The sequence below is a fragment of the Leptopilina boulardi genome, unplaced genomic scaffold (genome assembly GCF_019393585.1).
Source record: "Leptopilina boulardi isolate dan_hultmark-lab unplaced genomic scaffold, ZJU_Lbou_2.1 LbouV2_302, whole genome shotgun sequence".
NCBI lineage: Eukaryota > Metazoa > Arthropoda > Insecta > Hymenoptera > Figitidae > Leptopilina > Leptopilina boulardi.
The window spans coordinates 1,927,578-1,948,706 of record NW_026137866.1 but is presented as its reverse complement, the minus strand read 5'-3'; the positions used below and the strand labels follow the sequence as shown (position 1 = coordinate 1,948,706).

Genomic DNA, 21,129 nt, shown 5'->3' with positions numbered 1-21,129 from the left:
AGAAACTTGATAAAATTCTCTTATGGAATATTTCTTCCAACCAATGAGAATTGAGAATATAATTTGTCCCGTATTTGAGTTACCAAGTTTCCTATCTAGATAATATATATTTTTTTTATTAATCTGTCTCTCTCGTCATTTTTATATTGTTATCCTATATTTATTCCTTTTTTTTATATAAATATAGAAAAAAAATAGAAGCAGTGTAAATAAAAATTACAAAAATGGTAAGTTATTAATAAAAAGTAAGAAGTGAAGTAAATAATTCGAGCAATTAAATGTTTTAAAGAACAACGTTTGGAGCATGTGTTTACATAACCTACAAAATTTACCGTGTATCGTTTTTATTTAAAAATTTTCCAAATTCCATATGGTTTAAAAGATTGATTTTTAATTAATTAGAAATTTTTTTTTTTTTTTCTTTTAATGATTGAAATTGGGTTTATTTTTTAGAAACCGTTAATGTTACACGGGCACGAGCGTGCGATAACGAAAATTAAATACAATCGAGAAGGAGATTTATTATTCTCGGCTAGTAAGGATAAAAAACCTAATGTTTGGTATTCGTTAAATGGAGAGAGATTGGGTACTTTTAATGGACACAATGGTTCAGTATGGTGTATTGATGTTAATTGGGATACAACTCGTTTTATGTCAGGCAGTGGTGACAATACTTTAATGATCTGGGATTGTGAAACAGGTAAATTATTTTATTCAACAGTCTATATTCCGAAAAACTGGGAGTAAAGTATTTTTTTTTAATTAGGAAAAGTAATTGGTAAACTCGATACAAACAGTTCAGTGAGAACATGTTCGTTCAGTTATTCGGGAAATTTAACAGTATACAGTACTGATAAAGCGCTTGGTCATCAATGTGAAATGTTTATTATTGACACAAGAAATGTTGATGCGGGTTTATCGAGACAAGATACAATTCATAGAATTTCAATCGATGGTCCAAGAATTTCGGCTGTTCTTTGGGGTGCTTTAGAGGAGACAATTATCACAGGTCATGAGGATGGTGTCATTAATATTTGGGACGTTACTGTAAGTAGAAAATAATTATTTTCCATATGTTTATTAAAAGAAAAAAAATTTACCATTTTTTTAATTTATTTAAAGACCGGCAAGAAAATAAATACAAATAAAGGACATAAAACGCAAATTAACGATATGCAAATGAATAAAGATGGAACAATGTTTGTCACTGCATCAAAAGATCATACGGCGAAACTTTTTGATAGTGATTCATTAATGTTATTGAAAACATATAAAACTGAAAGACCCGTTAATTCAGCAACGATATCACCAATTCTTGATCATGTGAGTTTTATTTTCTATTTATTATTATTTTTTTTTTTTTGAAAAGAAAAATTCTTAATCGATTTGATTTTAGGTTGTTTTGGGCGGTGGACAAGATGCTATGGATGTAACAACAACATCGGCACGACAAGGCAAATTTGACGCTCGTCTATTTCATTTGGTTTTCGAGGAGGAATTTGCACGTTTAAAAGGTCATTTTGGTCCAATTAATTCATTGGCATTCCATCCAAATGGACGCAGTTTATCAACAGGCGGAGAAGATGGTTACATTCGAATCAATACTTTCGATCAATCTTATTACGATTTTCATTTTGAGTATTAGAATTTAATTTAGTGCAAAAAAACCGTATTAAAAAATTTAATTTGTTTCGCCTGGTGCAAAAAAATATACCTAATTTGACTTTTTTTTCCACTTAGTGCAAAATAAAATCTGCAATTTTATAATTTATCTCGGTGCCAATTTATTCTTTATAATCACAATATTTGTATTTTTATGAAAAAAAAAAGAAAATTCTTATCAAAAATGTTTTTTTATAATAATAAATGCAATAGTGTAAAAGAAATATGGTTTTATTTATCAAAAATGTATTCTTTACACAGTTTTGGAATATATTTTTCTAAACTGTAAAAGTTTTTTTTTTAAACTTAATAAATATTTATATTAACTAGATATAAATATTTAAAACATAATTGACACAAAAATAACTTACGTGACAAAACGAGTAAATATTATTAATTTAATAGAAAAGTAGATTTTGTTTTTTTTATCAAAAAATATGGCAACAATTATTCGTGACAATAATATAAAATTTTAAGGCATATTAGATAAAGACATAACAACATTCGCTTGAATGTTTCAGTCTTTTTAACTAAAAAGGAAAATTATCTTTCACTAAACACTAAACACAATGTAAATAATCGATGTTTTAAGAAAAAAAAATCGAACTTGCAGATAGAAATTACTTCAACTTTATATTTTTTTTAAATAAAAAGAATTTTTAAGTAATTAATAGAGGATTAATAATTTAATCCCAACAATACAAAAAAATTTTTCCCTTAATGATCTAACTTGTTCGATTCTTAAATTATTTTTTTTTTTTTTTGGACGATTTAATTAATCGTTACTTTTAATTTTGTAAATATTTTAAAAATTTAGAAACAAGACCCCTAGAAAGAGAAAGGTCTGTTTTTTAATATAGAAAAAAGAAAACGAAAAAAAACTTGCGTTTCTTAATACTTGAATTTGAAGTTGGTCTTGACCAAATACTGTGATTTAACTTGAGCGACATCGTAAACAATGTATTCATTGTAAAGAAGAGCAGATTTTTTCTTTAATGCAGCATTAATTCCAGGACCATATGGAATTTCAACACCGTCCTCTGTTTTGTGAATAACAGATGGATCCGGATGCGTTTGACCACGACCAAACGTTGAATGTTTACCCACTGGAAGTTTCTCCACGTATTCTGATTGATAACATTCATACATTTCACCGAGAGCAACTTCGCAAAGAAGAAGAAGACCCGTTGGATTTGCACTATTTGTACAACAATAATTCGCTGATTTTGAAACCATATCCGCGAAATAGATACCTGAAAATTAAAAAATTTAAATAAAGAAATTAAAATATAATTTTTAAAAAATATTACCTTTTCCGAACATGTAGCCAGTGACAGGTGCTTCAGGTGGAGCGATACGTAAACCTTGCGACAATATTCCAGCAAAATTCGTTGTTCTTGAACCGTGCCACAATAATTTGCGATTTTGTAATTTTTTAAATGGTTTATATCTTCTATCCTCGCCCTGTCTTTTGACAATATAAACATCCTCAATTTGCAATTCATATTGTTGATGTGTTGAAGCGTGTGTATTTTTAACATATTGTTGAATAATATCAAATTCTTTACTCTCTTTATCAAGAACATCAATATCGGCTTTAAGTTGTTCATAATGAGCATCAATTGGATGTTTAGTTTCATCTGTCTTGATATTCAATAAATTATAAGCAATTTCCATTTCCATGAGAGATTCCAACATTTCTGTTTTTACCTTAATTTCCTCCTCGGTACTTATTATTGTCGGTTCATTAACACCAAAATCATGTGGTACAAGTGTATAAAATCGATTTGATGCCTCAATTAATTGAATTCGTGTTGGATTTGATGTTTTTATTAAATTTAACATATCCGTTAATACACCATAGGCTTTTTCAATTTGTTTTTTCGACAATTTACCAAGTGGCATTTTATCAGTATCAATTTCAAATTCCTTCATCACTTGTTTCATTGCTTTAACATCGAATATTAATTTAATTAAATCCTGAACGGGTTTTTGTAAATTACTCTTAAGATCCGATTGGAAAAGATTTTCATTATCTGCATCGTCACCGTATTCAAGATCAATTGGATACATTGCACCTGGTACTTTAACAAAATTATCTCTTCTTTCCCAGGTATTACCAGTTTTTTCCTCATAAAGCTCTTCAAATGTTTGAATACATGTCTCAAGGGACATAACATCTGTTTTTGTTCCTCCAATTGTTGTTCCAATTCGACCCCAACTTCTGTGAAGCCAATATTTCTCTCTTGTATCATGTTTAAGAATTTGCATTTTATAATAACTATTTTTTTTCCTTTGAATATCGGTGATACCTAAATTGACATTGAATTTTTCTTTACCACGTTGAAAAACGTGTGCAACATCCTCGAGTTTACTGTCAGGATCAACGGCACCACCTCCTTTTATACGTAATTTAACTTTTCCTGAACTTGATTTTTTCTCGTACATACTTTTACCGCGACTTGCATTTGATTTAGCGGCTATTTTTGAAATTCTTATTGTTGGATCACCACCCCAGGTGCAAATACTTTTTTGCTGTAATAAAGGAACGGCAGAATCGATCAATGGCTCGGCTTCATTGACAAAATCCTCGGAAATCACATGAATATCAAATGATTTTGCCTCTTCGATACGAACACTCATTTTTTCCACTTCATTCTCAGTGGAAATTACTGCAGTGACAGTATCGTCAAGTTTTGTCACAACTTTACCGCCTAGACGAAGAATTTTCGTTTTCAATTCATCTTTGTCGTTCTTAAGACGTCCTGCAAATAGGAAAATCATATTTTTCAATGGTTTTGGTCCAGCATCGACTTTTGGTCCATCGGTAACGTCTTCTTTTTTAACAGCACTCGATACAGATGGTGCTGTTATTTTTACAATTCTCTGGCCCACTTTCGACTTGTATGAAGACCTATTCAAAAAAAATTATTTTTACTTTGAAACAAAAGGAAAATTAAAAATACTTACAAAAATTTATCGCTTTCTTTAAGATCTTTAGGAATGACAAATTTCTTTCTCTTTGGATTGATAACAATTTCCTCGCATTTGGCCCATTCGCTAACGTCGCCCTTACATTCGTATCCAACGCCTGATTTAAATTTAAATTGTCCATCACATTTTTTGCACGGTTCTAAAGCACCAAATGTCATTACATCCGCTAACATGTCTTGAAGCTAAAAAAAAAAATAACATTACTATTTATAGAAATGAGACAAAAATTTAATTAAAAAAAGAAAAATACTCTTGATGTGCCTTCGGGAACAAATTGTTCATTCTCAGACAATAATCGACATAAAATTGGCCTCGTATAATTTGCCAATTGATCACGAATTTTAAACATTTTTTTATTTTGCTCCTTCATTTTTTTCTCCTCCGCAGCGTCTTCGGGTTCATCTTTAACTTTAATTTTCTTAACATCGGGAATTTCGCTGTCCTTCATTTTTGGAATGCTTGTCTTTAACATTTTTTGATCATCAGCTGATAAATTTTTAAAACCACGCATTAAAGAACCCTCATCATAAAATTCAAGTTCATTTCTTATTTTAACAAAACAAGAAACATGATGCCAACGATCAATTCCACCGTATGCTCTACCCTCTTCGCTTTCGTAATCTTTTTTTGATATTCTCACATCGTCTTTAATTATAACCTCCTCGCAAGCACGACATTTAGCACGACTTGATTTTGAATATTCCACCATAAAATCATTAATATTTGAAGTGAGTGTTCGTTTTCGTGATTTACTTGATTTACTTTCTTTAGAATTTCCCGAAGCAGCTGCACCTCCTGAATCATTACCATCTGAAAAATTAAATAATTAAATAAACTGAAAAAAGATAAGGAAAAAAACAAGAGAAAAAAAATAGATACCAATTTGCTCCTTGATAAACTTTTGATCCTCCCATCGAATACTATCAAAATGAGCAATATCACCAGTTGTTTTTGGACGATTTTTTGCAAAAAAACATTTTGAGTGAAACCATTTTGGCATCTTTCCATCGTGGAAAGGACTCTAAAAAAATTAAATAAATTATTTCCAAAAATTATTAAAAAGGCAACATAATGCGCATTAAAAATTGTGAAATATATTGCAAGACTATCATTCCATAAATCATAAATATTTCCTATTCTACTGTTTTCGAAAAAATACTGAATTATATTAAAAATAGACGCTTTAAAAATTAAAACTTTTTACGCAATAATATTTTTTTGAGAATTAAATAATCTTATAAACCCGATAATAAACGTACATATGTTAACTATAATTATAGGTTAGAAATTCTTTTATCAGTTTATAAATAAGAACGCAAGTATTTGGATATTTTCTTTGTTTGACGAATATTTACCTGAACAATAGCAGCAAGTCTCAAAGAATCTTTTGGAATATTTTCTTTACATCCTTTACAGCCTGCACGACCACTTTTTGCGTATTCCACAGAAAACGGCAAATCCGTCATTGTTCTTGTATTTGTTTCACTTTATAGATAATTAATGTAAAACAAAATATTTTAACAGCAATTTTGTTGATATCCAAAACACAAAAAAGACTTTCACCCTCTTTTTTCGACCGTTTTCATTGAGAATTCGGCGCCAAATGATATTCGGTTTCCTTTTTCTTCTTTCACCGGTTACCGGTTGTATATACGCACACTGCGCTACTCAACTGCGCACTTAATTTTTTTTTGAGGTTAGTTAAACGGAAACAGGAAGTTTCGCAATATCTATATTCAAATTTAAAAACAAATATTTTCGGAAGAGTTTTTTTTTCCAATTTCGTTGTACTTAAATTTTCATAATTTCTACTTTTTGAAATTTAGTTTTTATATTAAAAAAAAAATGAGATTAAATTCTTAATTATAATAGAGAAATATTTAAAATACAATTGTTTTTTTTTTTGTATTTTTTTTATAATGAAATTTGAAAAATAAAAATCTACAACGGATTTTAAAGTTCATGAAACATTTTTTTATCGTCAGCCTAAGGCTTTTTATATAAAAAGAATGATTTATTTTCGATTAATTTCTTTTTTTTTTTACACAAACAAATAAAATTCTACATTTTCTCGCAAAGAGTTGAACAAGTCCGAATCTTGGATCGACAAATTATAATATAATTGTAATAATTATTTTCTCTAAGCGACACTCGCATTGAATCTTGAATTAAAAATATACAAATTTGTAAATTTGATCTAAAATCAGTATATAGAAAACTTTTTAAAGCAGTCAACTCAAAAATTTCATTTTAATAAAAAAAAAAATTAGCTAAATTTAGTCAATAGTAAAAAAAAAAATATAATATATATATTTATCAATTGTACAAATACAATTTTAAAATGGACGCAAATAAAATATAAATTTGTTTTTAAATTTACAGCCTTTTTACGATTAAAATTAAAGCGAATTTATTAATATTAACATTCGCTTAAACTGATTTAACATTATGCAAATCATTTTAATTAATTTTCAAATTGATTTCTTTCTTCATTATTTTTTATTTTATATTTAAAATAATATTATGTAATATTATATATAAATAATAAAAACAAATGACTTTATTTTAACTTTCCGTTTAAAAAAAAAAAAAAAGAAAGAATTGGAAAATTAAAGAAAAAAATATTCAAGATCAAAAGAAGCGATCGCATTAAGAATAAAAATTGATCGACTAACACAAAAATTGAAAAATTCGCTGAACGACGAAGTATTTTTTTACCTTTTTTTTTCTTTTCTTTTTAATACAATGTTGGTACACTTTTTTTTTTTTTTATTTTTCGCAATCACTAATTATTCATATATTGTACAAATTATTACAGTAAACTATATAATTTCTGTAATTACGTCTATGAATGCTCTCAGTTTTTTTACCAACATATTATTGATCACCGTTAATAGTGGCTGGCAAATAGCCGAGTTTTTTTTTTTTTTGTATTTTTGTTGTTTTTAAATAATACAGCCGCCTGAGTGCAAAAGCACATCGTAATCATTTTTTTTTTATTATTATAATTATTATTATACCCTCCGCACGAAATACGTTTTCTCTTCTAAAATTATTCATATTTTTTTTTTTTTTTCCCTATATAGTAACGTACAAAAATTATGAGAAGTCGAAATTATATATTTAAATTAAACCCGTTACTCTCTTTTCTTTTCATCATTCACAAAAAGGACTATCTACATTGTTAATATAATATAATAATAATAATGAGCCTATTAAATCGTAGTGTGTTTTTTTTCTTTTTTTTCGCATTTTTAGAGATAAAAATTATTTCACTAATTTTTTTTCCCTCTCGCTCAACCCAGTGAAAACAAAATTCTATCTTCTTTAGATGTTTTTTACAACACAGGCCCTTATATATTTAGCATAAAGTTTGGCGTTTACAACTTTAAGAAAAAATTTTCGACTCGTAAAGAAGAAAATCAAGACTTAGAAGAAAAAAAAAAAATAGAAAAAAAAACACATTTTTATGTTTGTGTGTGTTTTGTGTATATGTGTGTATCCGTTTTATTGATATTTTATTATATTATATTTTTCTATACTTTTAATGTACAATTTGTTGTTCTTTAAAGAGCGTAAAAATAAAACTGGATATTTCTTTTCTATGACACTCTAACTCCAACTTAGATTACACTTTACAGTTAAATTTTCCTGTAAAATTTCATCGTGATATTCAAATCGAGTGCGATTGTTCATTTTGAAAAAGAACAAAGGGAATGGTTTTTAAGATTCATTTAGAGAAAAATCAACATTAATGAAATACTTCAAATTTCTAATTTTTTTTTTCTACTAATTTTGCATCAATTAGAATCAGATATCAATTTTTTTTTAATTAATGATATTTTAATTACTAATTGATTAGAAAAAAAAATCTAATTCCAATACCCTGATTCAAATGAAAGATATTTTTTCAATTCTTGTTTTACAAAGAAAAAGGACTCGAAATATTTAAGGAAATCCATTTATATGACAAGACACGAATATATATGTATATTTATATATTTGTGTAAGATTTACTAAGAATCAAGAGAGGCGCGTTTAATGAGGATTTGCACGACTCGAGGATCAACGAAGAAATCATACTGAAGGCCACCCTTTTCTTTTTTTTTCATCAATATTTTTTTTACAGTCTATTTTCTTCTTTATGTCTGATAACAACAATAAAAATTCTTAAATAAATATATCGGTATAATCGTCGATAGAATATTTAATCGCAGTATTTTTTGCCAAGAGATAGAGATAGATAGAGAGAGTGAGAGAGAGAGAGAATTGTATGTATCGGTTTTTTTGTGTGTGTGTGTATTCAAATTTTTTCTGTATTTGTGTGCCTTAAGCATAATATGCATACACATGTACACTTCGCGTCGATCACTGTTAGTTTCTTTTTTTTTTTTTTTTCAAACGACAGAGACCAATATTGGAGTACCACAAAGTTATGTGAAATTTTTATGAAACGAGTTGCACGTGTCACTCGGCTGATCATTGCTATTTACCTCGACCATGAATAGATCTAGTTGGTTTAGCTGGTTGTGGAATAATAGTGATCTCATCGTTGATTTTCAATGGTTTCAATAGTGAATCATTGGAACGACTTGATGGTGACGATGGTGCATTCTTTTTGTCCATAACACGCTTAGCGACAACACTGTGTGCCGAGTAGACATGATTTTCAAACTGCTTATACATTCCAAATGTGGCAGTGCAAACTGTGCATTTGTACGATAAATGAGCCGGTTTCAAAGTCATACCATGATCCCGCGCTACATGATTTAACAGTTTCCATTGATATACCTAGAGAAAGAAAATAAATGCAATTTTAAAAAAAATTTCATTTTTAATTTTAATAAAAATTTCCATCAAAATTTTCTAATTCAGTTTAAAAAACAAATTTTATTAAAAATATTGAATAAAATTTCATTAATTCATTAATTCAATTATTCAATAAAATAATTAAATTATTTTTAAATATGATACTAAAGCAATTTTTTTTTTATTTAAAACAAATTTGAACTTACCCTGCCACAAGCTGGACAACGACCTGCATCTTTACCCTTGTTAGCAGCTTCTTGCATACTTGACGTAACAAGTCCATGAGATCCCAACAAATGTCTTTCCAAACCCTGTTTTAATAAGAAATTTTTTTTTCTTAAATATTCTCTCTAATGACAAAAAAATATTTTATTAAAATATTAAGTAATTCTCACCTGATCTGTAAAGAATCGAAATTGACATTTCTGGCAGTTCAAAGGAGGTCTATTATAAATCATCTTTGGATGTATTTTAACTTTATGTATCCATTGCATATGATTTCGAAGTTGTTCTAGATCCTTAATAAAGAAGAAATTTTTTATTAATAAATTGAAAAAAGCATCCAATTATTAAATTAAATTTATTTAAAAATATATTTCATAAATTAGTTAATTTAATTATTTTTCTCTTTTCTTTCTTCTTACCTTTATATAACCGTCACAAATCTCACATATGACAAATGTACTTTTGTTGCCAGCGGGTCTTGACGATGTTGCCGAAACAGAGGACTGTTGTTGTTGTTGTTGCACTGTTCGTGGCAATGGTGTTATTGATATACTCGGCTGCGGTAATGCCTTTGACGAGTTAGCTTTGGAGTTTGCAACTGGATTCTGTAAAATAATAATTCACAATTAAAAATCATCTTTTTTTATCAAAATGTTTGACAAATAATAAATAAAATTTTTAAATAAAAAAAACACTTTATCTCAGCCAATTTTTGTATTCACATTTTTTTAAAAATTCAATGTAACAGGCGGTGGGTATAATTTTCTTTTGGAAAATAGCTTTACCTGCGAAATTTGTTTTTTGAAAAAAATTCATGCAAAATTATTTTGTTTCCATAAATAGAAAGAGAATATATATTGTGGAGTTAATTTACAAATAATGTATATGAAAAAAACCAATGGATTTTGATTTAAATAACCCAGAATAAAAAGTCATTTAATATGGATTAAAAAAAAAGGGATTAAAAAAAATATGAGGAGTTATCGAACACACATCGTCATCCATGCGAATTCACTATAAAATTATTTATGTGAATTGGAATTGCTTGCCGACGATTATTTACCTGTGTTAGGGATAACCTAGACTGAGAGTCGTTTACGTTGGATACAAGTGCAATAGGTGCGGTACGACCGGAACTGCCGCCACTGGTGGTATTCACCCCCGATACAGCAGACATGACAGTCCCAGAGCCACCCACCACCTGTTACCACCCATAATCAACTCTTTTAACAACTGCATAAAATTTTTTTTTTTTTTTCTCATAAATCAAAAAATAACATTAGAACGATGTTTTTTTTTCGTCACAAATTCAAAAATTATCTCTCAAATTTTGGGATTAGATTTTTAAATTAGTCTTCCATTTATAAATATCTCGTTAATATTTAATTATTTTGAAATTAATTAAAAAATTAAAATAAAATATTTTCCCCTAACATGTGGCAATTTTCACGCAAAATACACATACTGAAAAATCGTAAAAAAAAACTCAAGTTAGAGAATAAGCAAAAAATTTACTAACAAGGATTGAGAAAAAAATTCCCTGACTTTTTCATGACTCCTCCCTGACATTTTTTGATTTTTCCCTAACTTTTTAATAACATTTCTGCTTTCTTTGGACAAAAATATGGTTACTGATATATTTAACAATAAATTAATTTCTAATGGTAGTAACGGTAATAAAAACCATTCAAGTTTTTTTTAGATTAAAAAATTTTTAAATTCACAAAAAATTTTAATTTTTGTTGAAATTAACAGAAATTTCCCTGACTTTGAATGAAATTTTCTGAAATTCCCTGACTTTTCCCTGACCGTTAGACACCCTGATTTAATAATCACCTGGAATATTTGGTTGCTGCCGAATTGATAAGCAGTGGGTACCAATAATCCGGATGATGTTGGTCGATACATCATACTGGCGACACCTTCTGAAAAAAAAATGTTCTCAATTGTAAAAAAAAGAAAAACCCAAGTAATTTTTGAAAAAAAAAAAAAGATTCAATAATTTATATCTTACCTTGTCGAATTGGCGATGTTCCTGGTCGCAATGATTTTAAATCCGTATATCTTGGTTGCATTGGTGGACGACCACGTCCACGTCCTGGCATTGGTGCCGGTAATAATTTCGGTAATAATGGTTGTTGTCCTTTTGCATTCATTGCCATTGCCAATGCACTTGGACTTGTTGGCATTGATTGTCGTGCACGATTTAATCTTGGTATTTTTGCCGGTGGTTCCCAATCAGTTGCCGGTTCTAAATTTCGTTCAGGTCTAAATTTCTTTGCACATGCAATATTATGCCGCGTCAATTTACCCTTTTGATTATCTTCAAATGGACAATTTGGACATTGATGAAATGCCGGTCCTCTTTCAAGACGACCACGTGCATTATGTTCAGCTTCCATATGAAATAAAATATCATGTGGACTACGTATTTCAATTGGACAAAAATTACATTTATAAACATAATTTTTCATATGCGGTGTTTCAAGATGATGTTGCATAACTATTGTTGATTCTGTTTTAAAATTACAAAATTCACATTTTTTCATTTCTAAATGGAATGGTTCATTATTTTCTTTACTAAATTCTAAATTTTTTATTAGTGAATTAATGGCCATTTGTGTTTCGGCTGATGGTGTACCTTTGCCCTGTTTTCTTTTTTGCGTTCGTAATAAATCAGTTTGAACAAATTCTTGTACAAGATTCATTCCAATTTGCATGAAAAATTTTCCTAATGGCAATTCAAAGTATGTTTGTACTTTATTTTTGTCATCGGATTTTGTTTCTGGTTTAGATTTATCATCATCGGCATCGTCTTTTTTGCTATTTTCACTTTCATTATCACTGTCAATATCGTTATCGTCTTTTTCTTTTTTCTCATCAGCGGCTTTTTTCTCCTCTTTTTCCACCTCCTCGATGCCTTTCTTTAATTTCGCGAGGAATTCTTTCATTGGATTTAGAGGCGGTTTTTCGTATACATAAGGTACAATGAAGGACGGTGCTTCAACGACAAACATATCATCAGTTAATGCAGGTAAAACTTGTGGCGGTGTATGTATTGGCGTAACTGTCGCTGGTTTTATTGTTGATGATTTCATTGGTACGGGTGTAATGGTTGTTCTCATATTTGGATACATTGATTGTGGTGCCATACTCATTGGAACAACTGAGAATGACGTTGAACTTGGAACTGAATGGGGTTTAGCGTGACTACTAATCGGCACACCACCACGTCCTGAGAGTATAGAATTTGTGTCTATTATAACTAATGTGGGTTCTTTTTTTCCTCCCTTGGAGGCTTTGCTACTGGCAGCAATTTCCACGAGCCTCTTTGTATCACTAACAACAATTGTTGTTTTACTACTCTTGATTGGTGATTTTATTTTTGTATTTTCTTTATCTTTAATATCAATTCCAGCTAAAGGATCCTCCATTTTTATTTCCTCAATATCAGAGCCATCGTCTTGCGCTACTGGTTCCAACTCAGGTTCTTTTTCAATATAACTAGTCCTTTTAATATTTCGTGAACTACGCCTTGGTGTTATATTACTAAGATCCAATTGTTTTCTTGGTTTTTTCTGCTTTGGTGAACCTTTCGTTGAACCATCTTGTTCAGAATTGTGACCATTACTTTTCGAAGGATCTGTTATTTCTTCAATATCAGGACTACCAATACTACCGTTCTCCTCACATATTTTCACGTCCGATGTATCTAAACTACTATCTATTATTTCACCACTTTCATCAATTTGTTGAATATCGCTACTACCTGAAGTTCGTTTTTTATTTGTTGTTGTTGTACCCGGTTTGTCAATTGTAAAAACATCATCATTGTCTGAATCAATTTGTGTGATACTTTCGTCCAAGCACTCAACATCCGAATTATTACTTTGCGCGTCAACGTCCATTGCTTCATCACATTTTGAATCAACATTTGATTCTTTGACAATTATTTTCGACACTTCACTAACATTCTCAGGTCCATTTAACACTTCCTCGGACATTTTTGAATGATTCGATAATTCAACAATATCCTTATCTACATTTTCTCTCGTTGATTCACGACTTTGTGAATCCTCTGGATTATCATCAAATTCCTCTCTCATTTCAACATCTTCTTCATTATCCATCTCCTCCTCTTCCTCTTCATCATCATCATCGTTAACAGTTTCAATGACTCTTTCACCCACTGCATTATTTTCATTTGAATTATCATTATCCTTTGATTCTATTTCTGTTGCTTCAGGATCATCATCATTACCAATATCTTCATTTGACTCCTCATTAACATCGTCGTCAATTTCATTTACCTCTTCCTCTTCCTCTTCTTCATCTTCTTTATTTCCCGGTGAATTTTGTTCCTCGCACGAGTCAGCAAATTCTTCGCCATCACCATCCTCGTAACCTCCATTGACCCCATTTGGAATTATTTTATCTGACGAGTCTATAAAGAAAAGCAAAAAAAATTCATATATTAGAATTCAAGTTTATTTATAATTGAAAAGCTTTTTAAATATTCAAACTGACCGCAATAATTTTAAACGTATAAAATTCATTGATCAAATGATAAAAATACATTTTCTATATAATTCCAAATAAAAATCTAAAACTTTGAAAAGAAAATTCATAATTATTTTCGTTTTTAATCATTTAAGTTTCTTTTCATCATTAATTCTTCTTGCTCTTTATTTTTTTTTTCATCGTTAAAAAAAAAATCAATAATACAAGAATTTAAGGTACAAATAAAAATCATTGGAAACTATTAATAAATGTTAATTAATAATTCAATATTGGTAAAAGAGGAACGCATAGAAAAAGTATGAAATTAAGATTTTGAGAATGCTAAAAAAAACTAATTTTTACATTGATTGGACTTGTCTGATAAAAAATTATTTGATGTATTTTAAATGAAGTAGTAGTAGTAGTATTCTTTTAACTAGAAACAAAATGGCGCTTAGTTTCGTGTATTGACCAATCAGAGTACTCGGATTCACTGGAAATCTTTGCACACCGCTTAGCAGAGTATTTTTATTCATTATTAGTATTTGAAAACTTTAAATTCCCAACAATAATAATAATTCATGAAATAAATCAGATTAAAAAATTAATATTTTGATCCATTTTTTTTACAATTAAATATAAATTATAAATAAATAATTTTTTTCTATATATAATATTAATAATAATTAATTTTAATTATTTAAATTTTTTTCTACTCTACTAACTCGTTTCTATTTTAAAACTGAACAAAAAATTTACTTTCTTCAAAATAAGCTCCTTGTTTTGTTATAATATTTAAAAATAATTGGACTTAGTTAAATTATTCCAATTATTTTGTATGATAAGACTTTTTAACATACAAATCATATTATTGTTCTCAAATTCGATAAATTCCACTTTCTTCGATATTTATATCTGATTTTAGTAATCACTTAAAGACTTGTTCAAAAAAACCTCTGAATTTAAAATATTTTTGAATTTCTTTTTCCAAAAATTGAAATATAAATCGATTACTGACTTGAATTAAAATCACAATAGAATTAAAATAAATAAAAACGAATATTGAGAATTCATTACAATTAGAAAAAAAAAAAAACAAATACTTGTCAAAAGTGAGGTTAGATCTGTTGTTGATTTTATTAATTTCGATTTAAAAAAAATAATAATAATACAAAATTATTGTTAAAACTCTTTAAATGATTACAAAAAAAAAATTCTTAAATATTATTTACACTACTATCCATGAAGAAATTAAAAATAAACAACAAAAAAAAAACAATTTTGGTTTATTAAAAATTGTAAACTTAAAATCGACTAAAAAAATCATTAAAAAATTATACCTTTCAAAAGAGTGTCAGCATCATCCTGACATGGGTCCTTGACCAAGGGATCTTCCAACGTGCCTTCCATTGGGGGTCACCGCTGTTTGACAGATCTAACCAAGAACAAAAGAAAAAGGTACTTGATCAGATCCCGGAAAGTAAAGGAGAAAAATATGCCTCTACATCCGCTATAATAATCATCTTTGCATCGTCATATCATAATCGGAGGGGGGTTGTTGAAGATGTTCGGGCTAGAATTTTTCAAAATGGCGCTCTACAAGTTCCGCACTACCCGGATCGGTTGGGCGCGCGTTGTTCCTAACCAAAAAAAAAAGAGAAGAAAAAAATCCCGACATCATTCACCAGGTGATTTAAAAAAATTACCTCAACACTCAATTTTCGTTAAACACTTTTGGAATCATCGTAATGGTAAATTATTTATTTTTTTTTTAAATTGAAACACTTGCATCTGTTGCGGGTGGAAGAGGGGACACGTCGAGGATTCATGCGACTTTTTTTTTTTTAAATATGTACGCCATACAAATATAGCAGATGCTCCAAAAAGGGCGGAAAAATCGTCCTGGCGAACAAGCGTCGATCCGTTAAATCGGCGTCCTAATCACTAGGAAACACAGAATTAACTTTTTTTTAATCACCTGCTCTTGTCAGCCACCGCGTCCGAGACGAGAGCTAGTCAGCTCTCTTTGCACCTCTCCTCAACCTTCTCAACCTACAACCTACAACACCTACCGCCACACATAGAAGCGTACTTCGAACGTCACCGACAGGAACTGAACTTCTTCACACAAGCGCAAACAACGCGTGCACACACATACACAACTAACTCACACACACACGCGCGAACACACATATACACTTTAAGGAAGTTTTCATACAAAAAAAAAGAAGAATTGTTAAAAATTACTTTTAAATGAAAGTAACTAAATAAACCCCTTCAATTCCTATCTTCCTTCAAACAATTTCATTTTCCTATAAGAAATATATATTATAACCTCTAAATCACTTTTAGAGTAATGAAGATCGCGTGGCACTTTAAACACGAGATGATCATCCAAAAGGACTTTTGTATACAATAAATTATTTACAAACACTATAAATTATTTAAAAACAAACAGATCAATTAGAAGATTTTCTTCTTAGAAGAGAATCTGGAAAATTATATCTTACTGACAGAAAGGGGAACACGCACCTGCACCCTGAGTTTGTTGCTCAAGGAAGCATTCGGATCAGGAACATTTGTTTTTTTTTTGTTCCTTGACACTGTTTCAAGATAAATAACACACTTTTAATCAACACAAATTCAATTAATTTGAATAATCCAAAAAAAGCTGAAAATCAAGCACTGATGCACTCTGGGGGAACCTGTAAATCATCACCCGGAGAAGGTTCATCGTAGCCAAAAATCCTACGACAGAGGGCAGTTACGGCGTCATGCACAAGAAATATGTTAAAAAAAAAAAAAAAAAAAAGTTTAGTCCCAGGGCCGTATTGTTGTTCTCTTTTTACAAGAAAAATGGAGTCAATAATCTTTTCCTCAAGGGTGCCTTGGATAAAAGTAGAATGAGCTTTCTCACGATTTCTCTACATTGCTTGAGGATCCTATACCATTTCTAACATCAACGAGTCCTGAATAACGGTTTTCTAACTCCTGCAATGATCTTGATTTTTATCTTCTTTTTATAACCTAAATCTTCTACTTTACATCATTGACAATTTTTTTCTTTTATTGACATCTAATAAAATGAAACAAATATGAAATCATGTTTTATGCAAATTGTCATCTCGTTGAGAAATTAAAAATATTCGAATTATTATTTAATCGAGAATATTGAGAATTCTCCCTTTGTTAATTATAAAAAGCATATAAAATTAGAAGACAAACAGCAACAATTGGACAATACGATTTTCATCTGTTAAATATGAGAATAAAATCGAAGTATAAATAATTTATAACTGTTCTATTCGGCCATTGCCGTTATTCCTTACGTTTATCTCCTATCCGCTACACGGCCTTCGCCAACGTTTCTCTCCCAACCTCTTTTGATCTCTCTCTCTTCAAGAGAAGAGAAAATCACAGATCACACATCTCGCACGATTCCCGCGAAAATCACTGGCGCCTTTGAATTTTGCCGCGAAAACATATGAAGCACGTGCTCTTGTATTCAAAACTCACAATGATCATATTACATGATTTTAAAGGGAGGAAAGAAAAATTTTTCCTTAAAACATTTAATATAGAGAAAAGCACATAAATGCTTGCAACGAATGCGGGGTACTGTTTTGTGAAAAGCCGTGATGATGACGACGCCCGGGGTAAGGGGTGGCGGTGGCAGGGGGCGGGAGAGCGTCAGGAGAAGGGAGAAGAGAGAAGTGCATGGTGCCCTGTACAAAAGTTACAGCCCTGTATACAATTGTATTATTTCCACTATATATAATATGTGTACCAAAAAATTACGAACCAAATCCAAAAAAAAATTTTTTCCTATCTTGAATGAAAATCCTTGTAATTGAATTTTAGTATTAAGTATGAATCCCGCCAATTTTGAATGAAATGGGATTATTGCTTACTATTCTCGAACAGTCGAACAGCTGCCGTGATGGTCGGCTGTCCGTCCGATCGTGATTATCCCGCCGTCCAAAGAGAGGTTCGACGAGAGGATCGTCTTTTTCCAACACGCGTTTTTTTTTTTCTCTCGCCCCCTCAAAAAAACGCTTTATTTACATACACTTATTTTTATCAATTAACACCAAAAAAACAACACATAAAACATTCAAGACTTTATCGATGTCTTTTAAATTATTTTTACATTGAGATTTTTTACTTATATATTTTATATGTTTATTTGGGCAAAAGGCGACGTCACGAATTCACCTCGTTCCGTCGTCGTTGCTCGTCGCAAACTGCCAAAATGGCGGCGATGATCACGTGACAGCACAAATTTAATGACGTACTTCATACAGGCATTAAAAAGAAAAGGAAATTTTCCGTTGTCAATTTTCAAATACATTGAAATATTACCAATGTTACCGGAAATTTATCACGAGAGTTATCAATTTTTATTTAAAAAAAAAAAATAATAACTAAAAAATAGGCTAAATAATTTTTACTTTTCGATTGTTTTTAAATTTGAGCGGTTTTAAATTTGAAATTTGAATATTTCTTCAGTTTTGAAAATTTGAAATTTCTTATTCTTTTAAACATCTTTTTTTTAAAGCAAAAAAGATACATAGATAAGAGAAAATTATTGTTGTAATGAAATAAAAATTTATAATTTTTTTTTAATTTTTAAAAGAAAGTAAGAAAAATTTATCAAATCTTTTTTTTATAATAAATTATTTAATTGTTATTATATTATAATGAAATATTGTTAATTTTTTTTTAATAAAAAGAAAATTAGCTAAAATTTATTCATTTTTAGTTTGTGATTTTCATAATTTATTATTTAAGTTTTCTTTATCTCATCATTTGATTGAATAAACATTTTTCCTAATTTTTGTATTCTTTGAATGGAAAAAAATAAAAGTTGTAAAAAAATATTTAAAAATTGAAAAATTTTAACTAACCGATGTAACATTGAAGTTCTCAAATATAAAAATTAATCTTCCTCCTCTTCATCGTCATCGTTAAAGGATAAAATAATCTTCTTCTGTTCTTTTTTTGGTTTTTTAATCACAGGAGAATCAGTCTCATTTGATTCCTTTGAGGATGATTTAATTTTACGAAAAATTATCGGCTTTGAAAGATCAGCGGGTGCATTTGCTTCTTCTAAAAAATAAATTTTAAAATTTAGAATGAATAAATGGAATTTTGATACAACTGTGAAATATAATTTATAACAAAAATATATTATAATATTAATTAGATTACAAAACTTGTAAATTTACCTTCTTCTTTTTGTTTTTGAAAAGCATTTGCTTCTTCTGCGGTTAAATCTCCAGTATTTAATACTACAACTACAGGTTTTTCTTCTTCTCTGTCTTCAAAATCTTCTTCAGTAGCTTCTGGTAATTCTGCTCTCTGAATTTAAATAAATAAATTATTCTTATTTGGTTGAAAAAAATTTTTTAATAAATTTTTTTTTTTATAGAAAAAAAACGCGACGTAAATTAAAAATATTAAAAATTAATATTCTTTTGTTTTTAAATACCATTATTTTAATAGCACTAATATTTATAACATTTATATATAATAAAACACAAAACTACAATAAAATTATGTATTGAATAAAGAGGTTATGTTGACACTTGCTGTCAAACTGATTAACATTAAGAACAATAACCAAATAAATAGTTCCGTGATAAAAAGAAATTATTAAAATTTGTTATAAAACAAAGAAAAGTGTCAATGAAATTTAGAAAAATTTAATTTTTAATAATTTACCTTAGTATCAACGGTAGGTCCTTCTTTATATCCAGCTTGAATTTTTAAATCTCTCAAAAATTTCGGTTCATCAGGCTTAATAAATGCTACACTGTGTTTTTTTCTCGACATTACACTAGTGAAAAATTTCTACAGTTAATAAAAACAAAATTAGAATAAAAAATTCAAAAAATACATGTGACAATAATACAAATTGAAAACTATGTATAATTACCACATTCAACACTAGAGGGCCAAGGAGTTCAAGTCAGCTGTTAGGCACGAAGTAATATAAGGCCTAAGCAGAATAGATTCTTGAACGGGAACGCAATCGTAAACGGAAACGTAAGAATGTGTAAGAGAAGGATAGCAAATATCTTTATTCTTCTCTCACCCATTCTTACGTTTCCGTTCACGATTGCGTTCCCGTTCAAGAATCTATTCTGCTTAGGCCTATAAGGAGGCTCCACAAGCATAGAAAGGCGAGTCCAATTTTCCGGAAATTAATTGCTTCAACTAGGATTAACCTCACTAGCGGTTCCTAGCGGAAAACTCTTGTAAGCTCTAAATTTAAACAGTGGCGCGTGTCATATAACTGTCAAGTGTATGCATTAATGAATATATTCGTCATTGTTTGTTTTTATTTTTTTTTCATAGTGCTCTTTGATTTCTCGTGTTTGGGAGTTTTAGTTTTAGTTATCAAATTCAAAATTCGTGATATTGAAATGCCGACGTGCTTTGTACGCGGATGTAAGTCTTCGGACTATAAAAATCAAAAGGAAAACTCAGAGAGAAAAATTAGTTTATTTCGTCCAAACAGGGTGAGTATTAATTATTCTGTTTTCTTAGTAAATCTTGTAAATTGTATAAATTATATTTGGATAATTAAAAAAGTAATTCTTTAAATAAAGTTCTTGTCTTGAAAACGTTTTGAAAACGTTACTGTATATATAGTTATTTTCAAAAATTAAGATGTCAAATTGAAAAATTTGTTTTATATTTAAAAATAAAAAACCTAAATCAATTCGTACTTTCGATAAAAAAATAAAATAAATAGAGAACGATGTATTAATTATAGTGAAAATTTTTAAGGAGTGTGCGAATGAAGATTAATATTTTAAAAAGTGTTTTTCGGATACTTTTTCAAGTCATTATTATTTTTTAAATGTTATATAGGAAGTGGTGTTAAGAAGGTGGCAGGAAATTGTACCAAATGGACAAAATTTGAAAAAACAT

At 29.3% G+C, this 21,129-nt stretch overlaps 4 protein-coding genes across 9 annotated transcripts; 1 reads left to right on the top strand and 3 right to left on the bottom strand.

Moving 5' to 3' along the window:
* Positions 1-69: 69 nt before the first annotated feature.
* LOC127282783 (eukaryotic translation initiation factor 3 subunit I) lies at positions 70-1,886 on the top strand. Its single transcript, XM_051307275.1, has 5 exons — positions 70-227; positions 454-700; positions 767-1,047; positions 1,123-1,323; positions 1,397-1,886. Exons 1-5 carry the CDS (start codon positions 225-227, stop codon positions 1,643-1,645), a joined length of 981 nt encoding a protein of 326 aa, XP_051163232.1. The 5' UTR covers positions 70-224; the 3' UTR covers positions 1,646-1,886.
* A 603-nt stretch (positions 1,887-2,489) lies between these two features.
* LOC127282776 (poly [ADP-ribose] polymerase) lies at positions 2,490-6,310 on the bottom strand. The gene is made up of 6 exons (XM_051307265.1): positions 6,012-6,310; positions 5,536-5,677; positions 4,907-5,466; positions 4,633-4,838; positions 2,973-4,576; positions 2,490-2,915 (listed from the first exon to the last, which is right to left on the bottom strand). The coding sequence occupies exons 1-6, from the start codon at positions 6,120-6,122 to the stop codon at positions 2,554-2,556; spliced, it is 2,985 nt and encodes a 994-aa protein (XP_051163222.1). The 5' UTR covers positions 6,123-6,310; the 3' UTR covers positions 2,490-2,553.
* Positions 6,311-7,108: 798 nt separating this feature from the next.
* On the bottom strand, positions 7,109-19,236 carry LOC127282774 (MOG interacting and ectopic P-granules protein 1). Of its 6 annotated transcripts, none has more exons than XM_051307262.1 (9): positions 19,098-19,236; positions 15,531-15,625; positions 11,705-14,134; positions 11,527-11,615; positions 10,754-10,891; positions 10,110-10,295; positions 9,861-9,983; positions 9,672-9,776; positions 7,109-9,447 (listed from the first exon to the last, which is right to left on the bottom strand). In XM_051307262.1, exons 2-9 carry the CDS (start codon positions 15,598-15,600, stop codon positions 9,142-9,144), a joined length of 3,447 nt encoding a protein of 1,148 aa, XP_051163219.1. In that variant the 5' UTR covers positions 15,601-15,625; positions 19,098-19,236; the 3' UTR covers positions 7,109-9,141. The 6 variants fall into 6 exon arrangements, with proteins under 6 accessions (XP_051163219.1, XP_051163214.1, XP_051163218.1 ...); XM_051307257.1 differs by lacking the exon at positions 19,098-19,236 and adding an exon at positions 18,102-18,453; XM_051307261.1 differs by lacking the exon at positions 19,098-19,236 and adding an exon at positions 17,520-17,763.
* LOC127282856 (uncharacterized protein KIAA1143 homolog) lies at positions 19,130-20,025 on the bottom strand. Its single transcript, XM_051307393.1, has 3 exons — positions 19,915-20,025; positions 19,419-19,551; positions 19,130-19,299 (listed from the first exon to the last, which is right to left on the bottom strand). Exons 1-3 carry the CDS (start codon positions 20,023-20,025, stop codon positions 19,130-19,132), a joined length of 414 nt encoding a protein of 137 aa, XP_051163350.1.
* Between the last annotated feature and the right edge of the window lie 1,104 nt (positions 20,026-21,129).

What these genes read in the sequence shown, in the direction of transcription:
- LOC127282783 (XM_051307275.1), top strand. An exon ending in GATCTGGGATTGTGAAACAG is followed by an intron (nt 701 to 766) that starts GTAAATTATTTT and finishes TTTTTTAATTAG; the next exon opens with GAAAAGTAATTGGTAAACTC. An exon ending in TATCACCAATTCTTGATCAT is followed by an intron (nt 1,324 to 1,396) that starts GTGAGTTTTATT and finishes ATTTGATTTTAG; the next exon opens with GTTGTTTTGGGCGGTGGACA.
- LOC127282776 (XM_051307265.1), bottom strand. Translation starts at nt 6,122, where the DNA reads ATGACGGATTTGCCGTTTTCTGTGGAATACGCAAAAAGTGGTCGTGCA. An exon ending in GACTTGCTGCTATTGTTCAG is followed by an intron (nt 5,678 to 6,011) that starts GTAAATATTCGT and finishes TAATTTTTTTAG; the next exon opens with AGTCCTTTCCACGATGGAAA. An exon ending in GTTTATCAAGGAGCAAATTG is followed by an intron (nt 5,467 to 5,535) that starts GTATCTATTTTT and finishes TTAATTTTTCAG; the next exon opens with ATGGTAATGATTCAGGAGGT.
- LOC127282774 (XM_051307262.1), bottom strand. Translation starts at nt 15,600, where the DNA reads ATGGAAGGCACGTTGGAAGATCCCTTGGTCAAGGACCCATGTCAGGAT. An exon ending in TTCGATTCTTTACAGATCAG is followed by an intron (nt 9,777 to 9,860) that starts GTGAGAATTACT and finishes TTATTAAAACAG; the next exon opens with GGTTTGGAAAGACATTTGTT. An exon ending in GTTGTCCAGCTTGTGGCAGG is followed by an intron (nt 9,448 to 9,671) that starts GTAAGTTCAAAT and finishes TTCTTTCTCTAG; the next exon opens with GTATATCAATGGAAACTGTT.
- LOC127282856 (XM_051307393.1), bottom strand. Translation starts at nt 20,025, where the DNA reads ATGTCGAGAAAAAAACACAGTGTAGCATTTATTAAGCCTGATGAACCG. An exon ending in GACCTACCGTTGATACTAAG is followed by an intron (nt 19,552 to 19,914) that starts GTAAATTATTAA and finishes ATTTAAATTCAG; the next exon opens with AGAGCAGAATTACCAGAAGC. An exon ending in TCAAAAACAAAAAGAAGAAG is followed by an intron (nt 19,300 to 19,418) that starts GTAAATTTACAA and finishes TTTATTTTTTAG; the next exon opens with AAGAAGCAAATGCACCCGCT.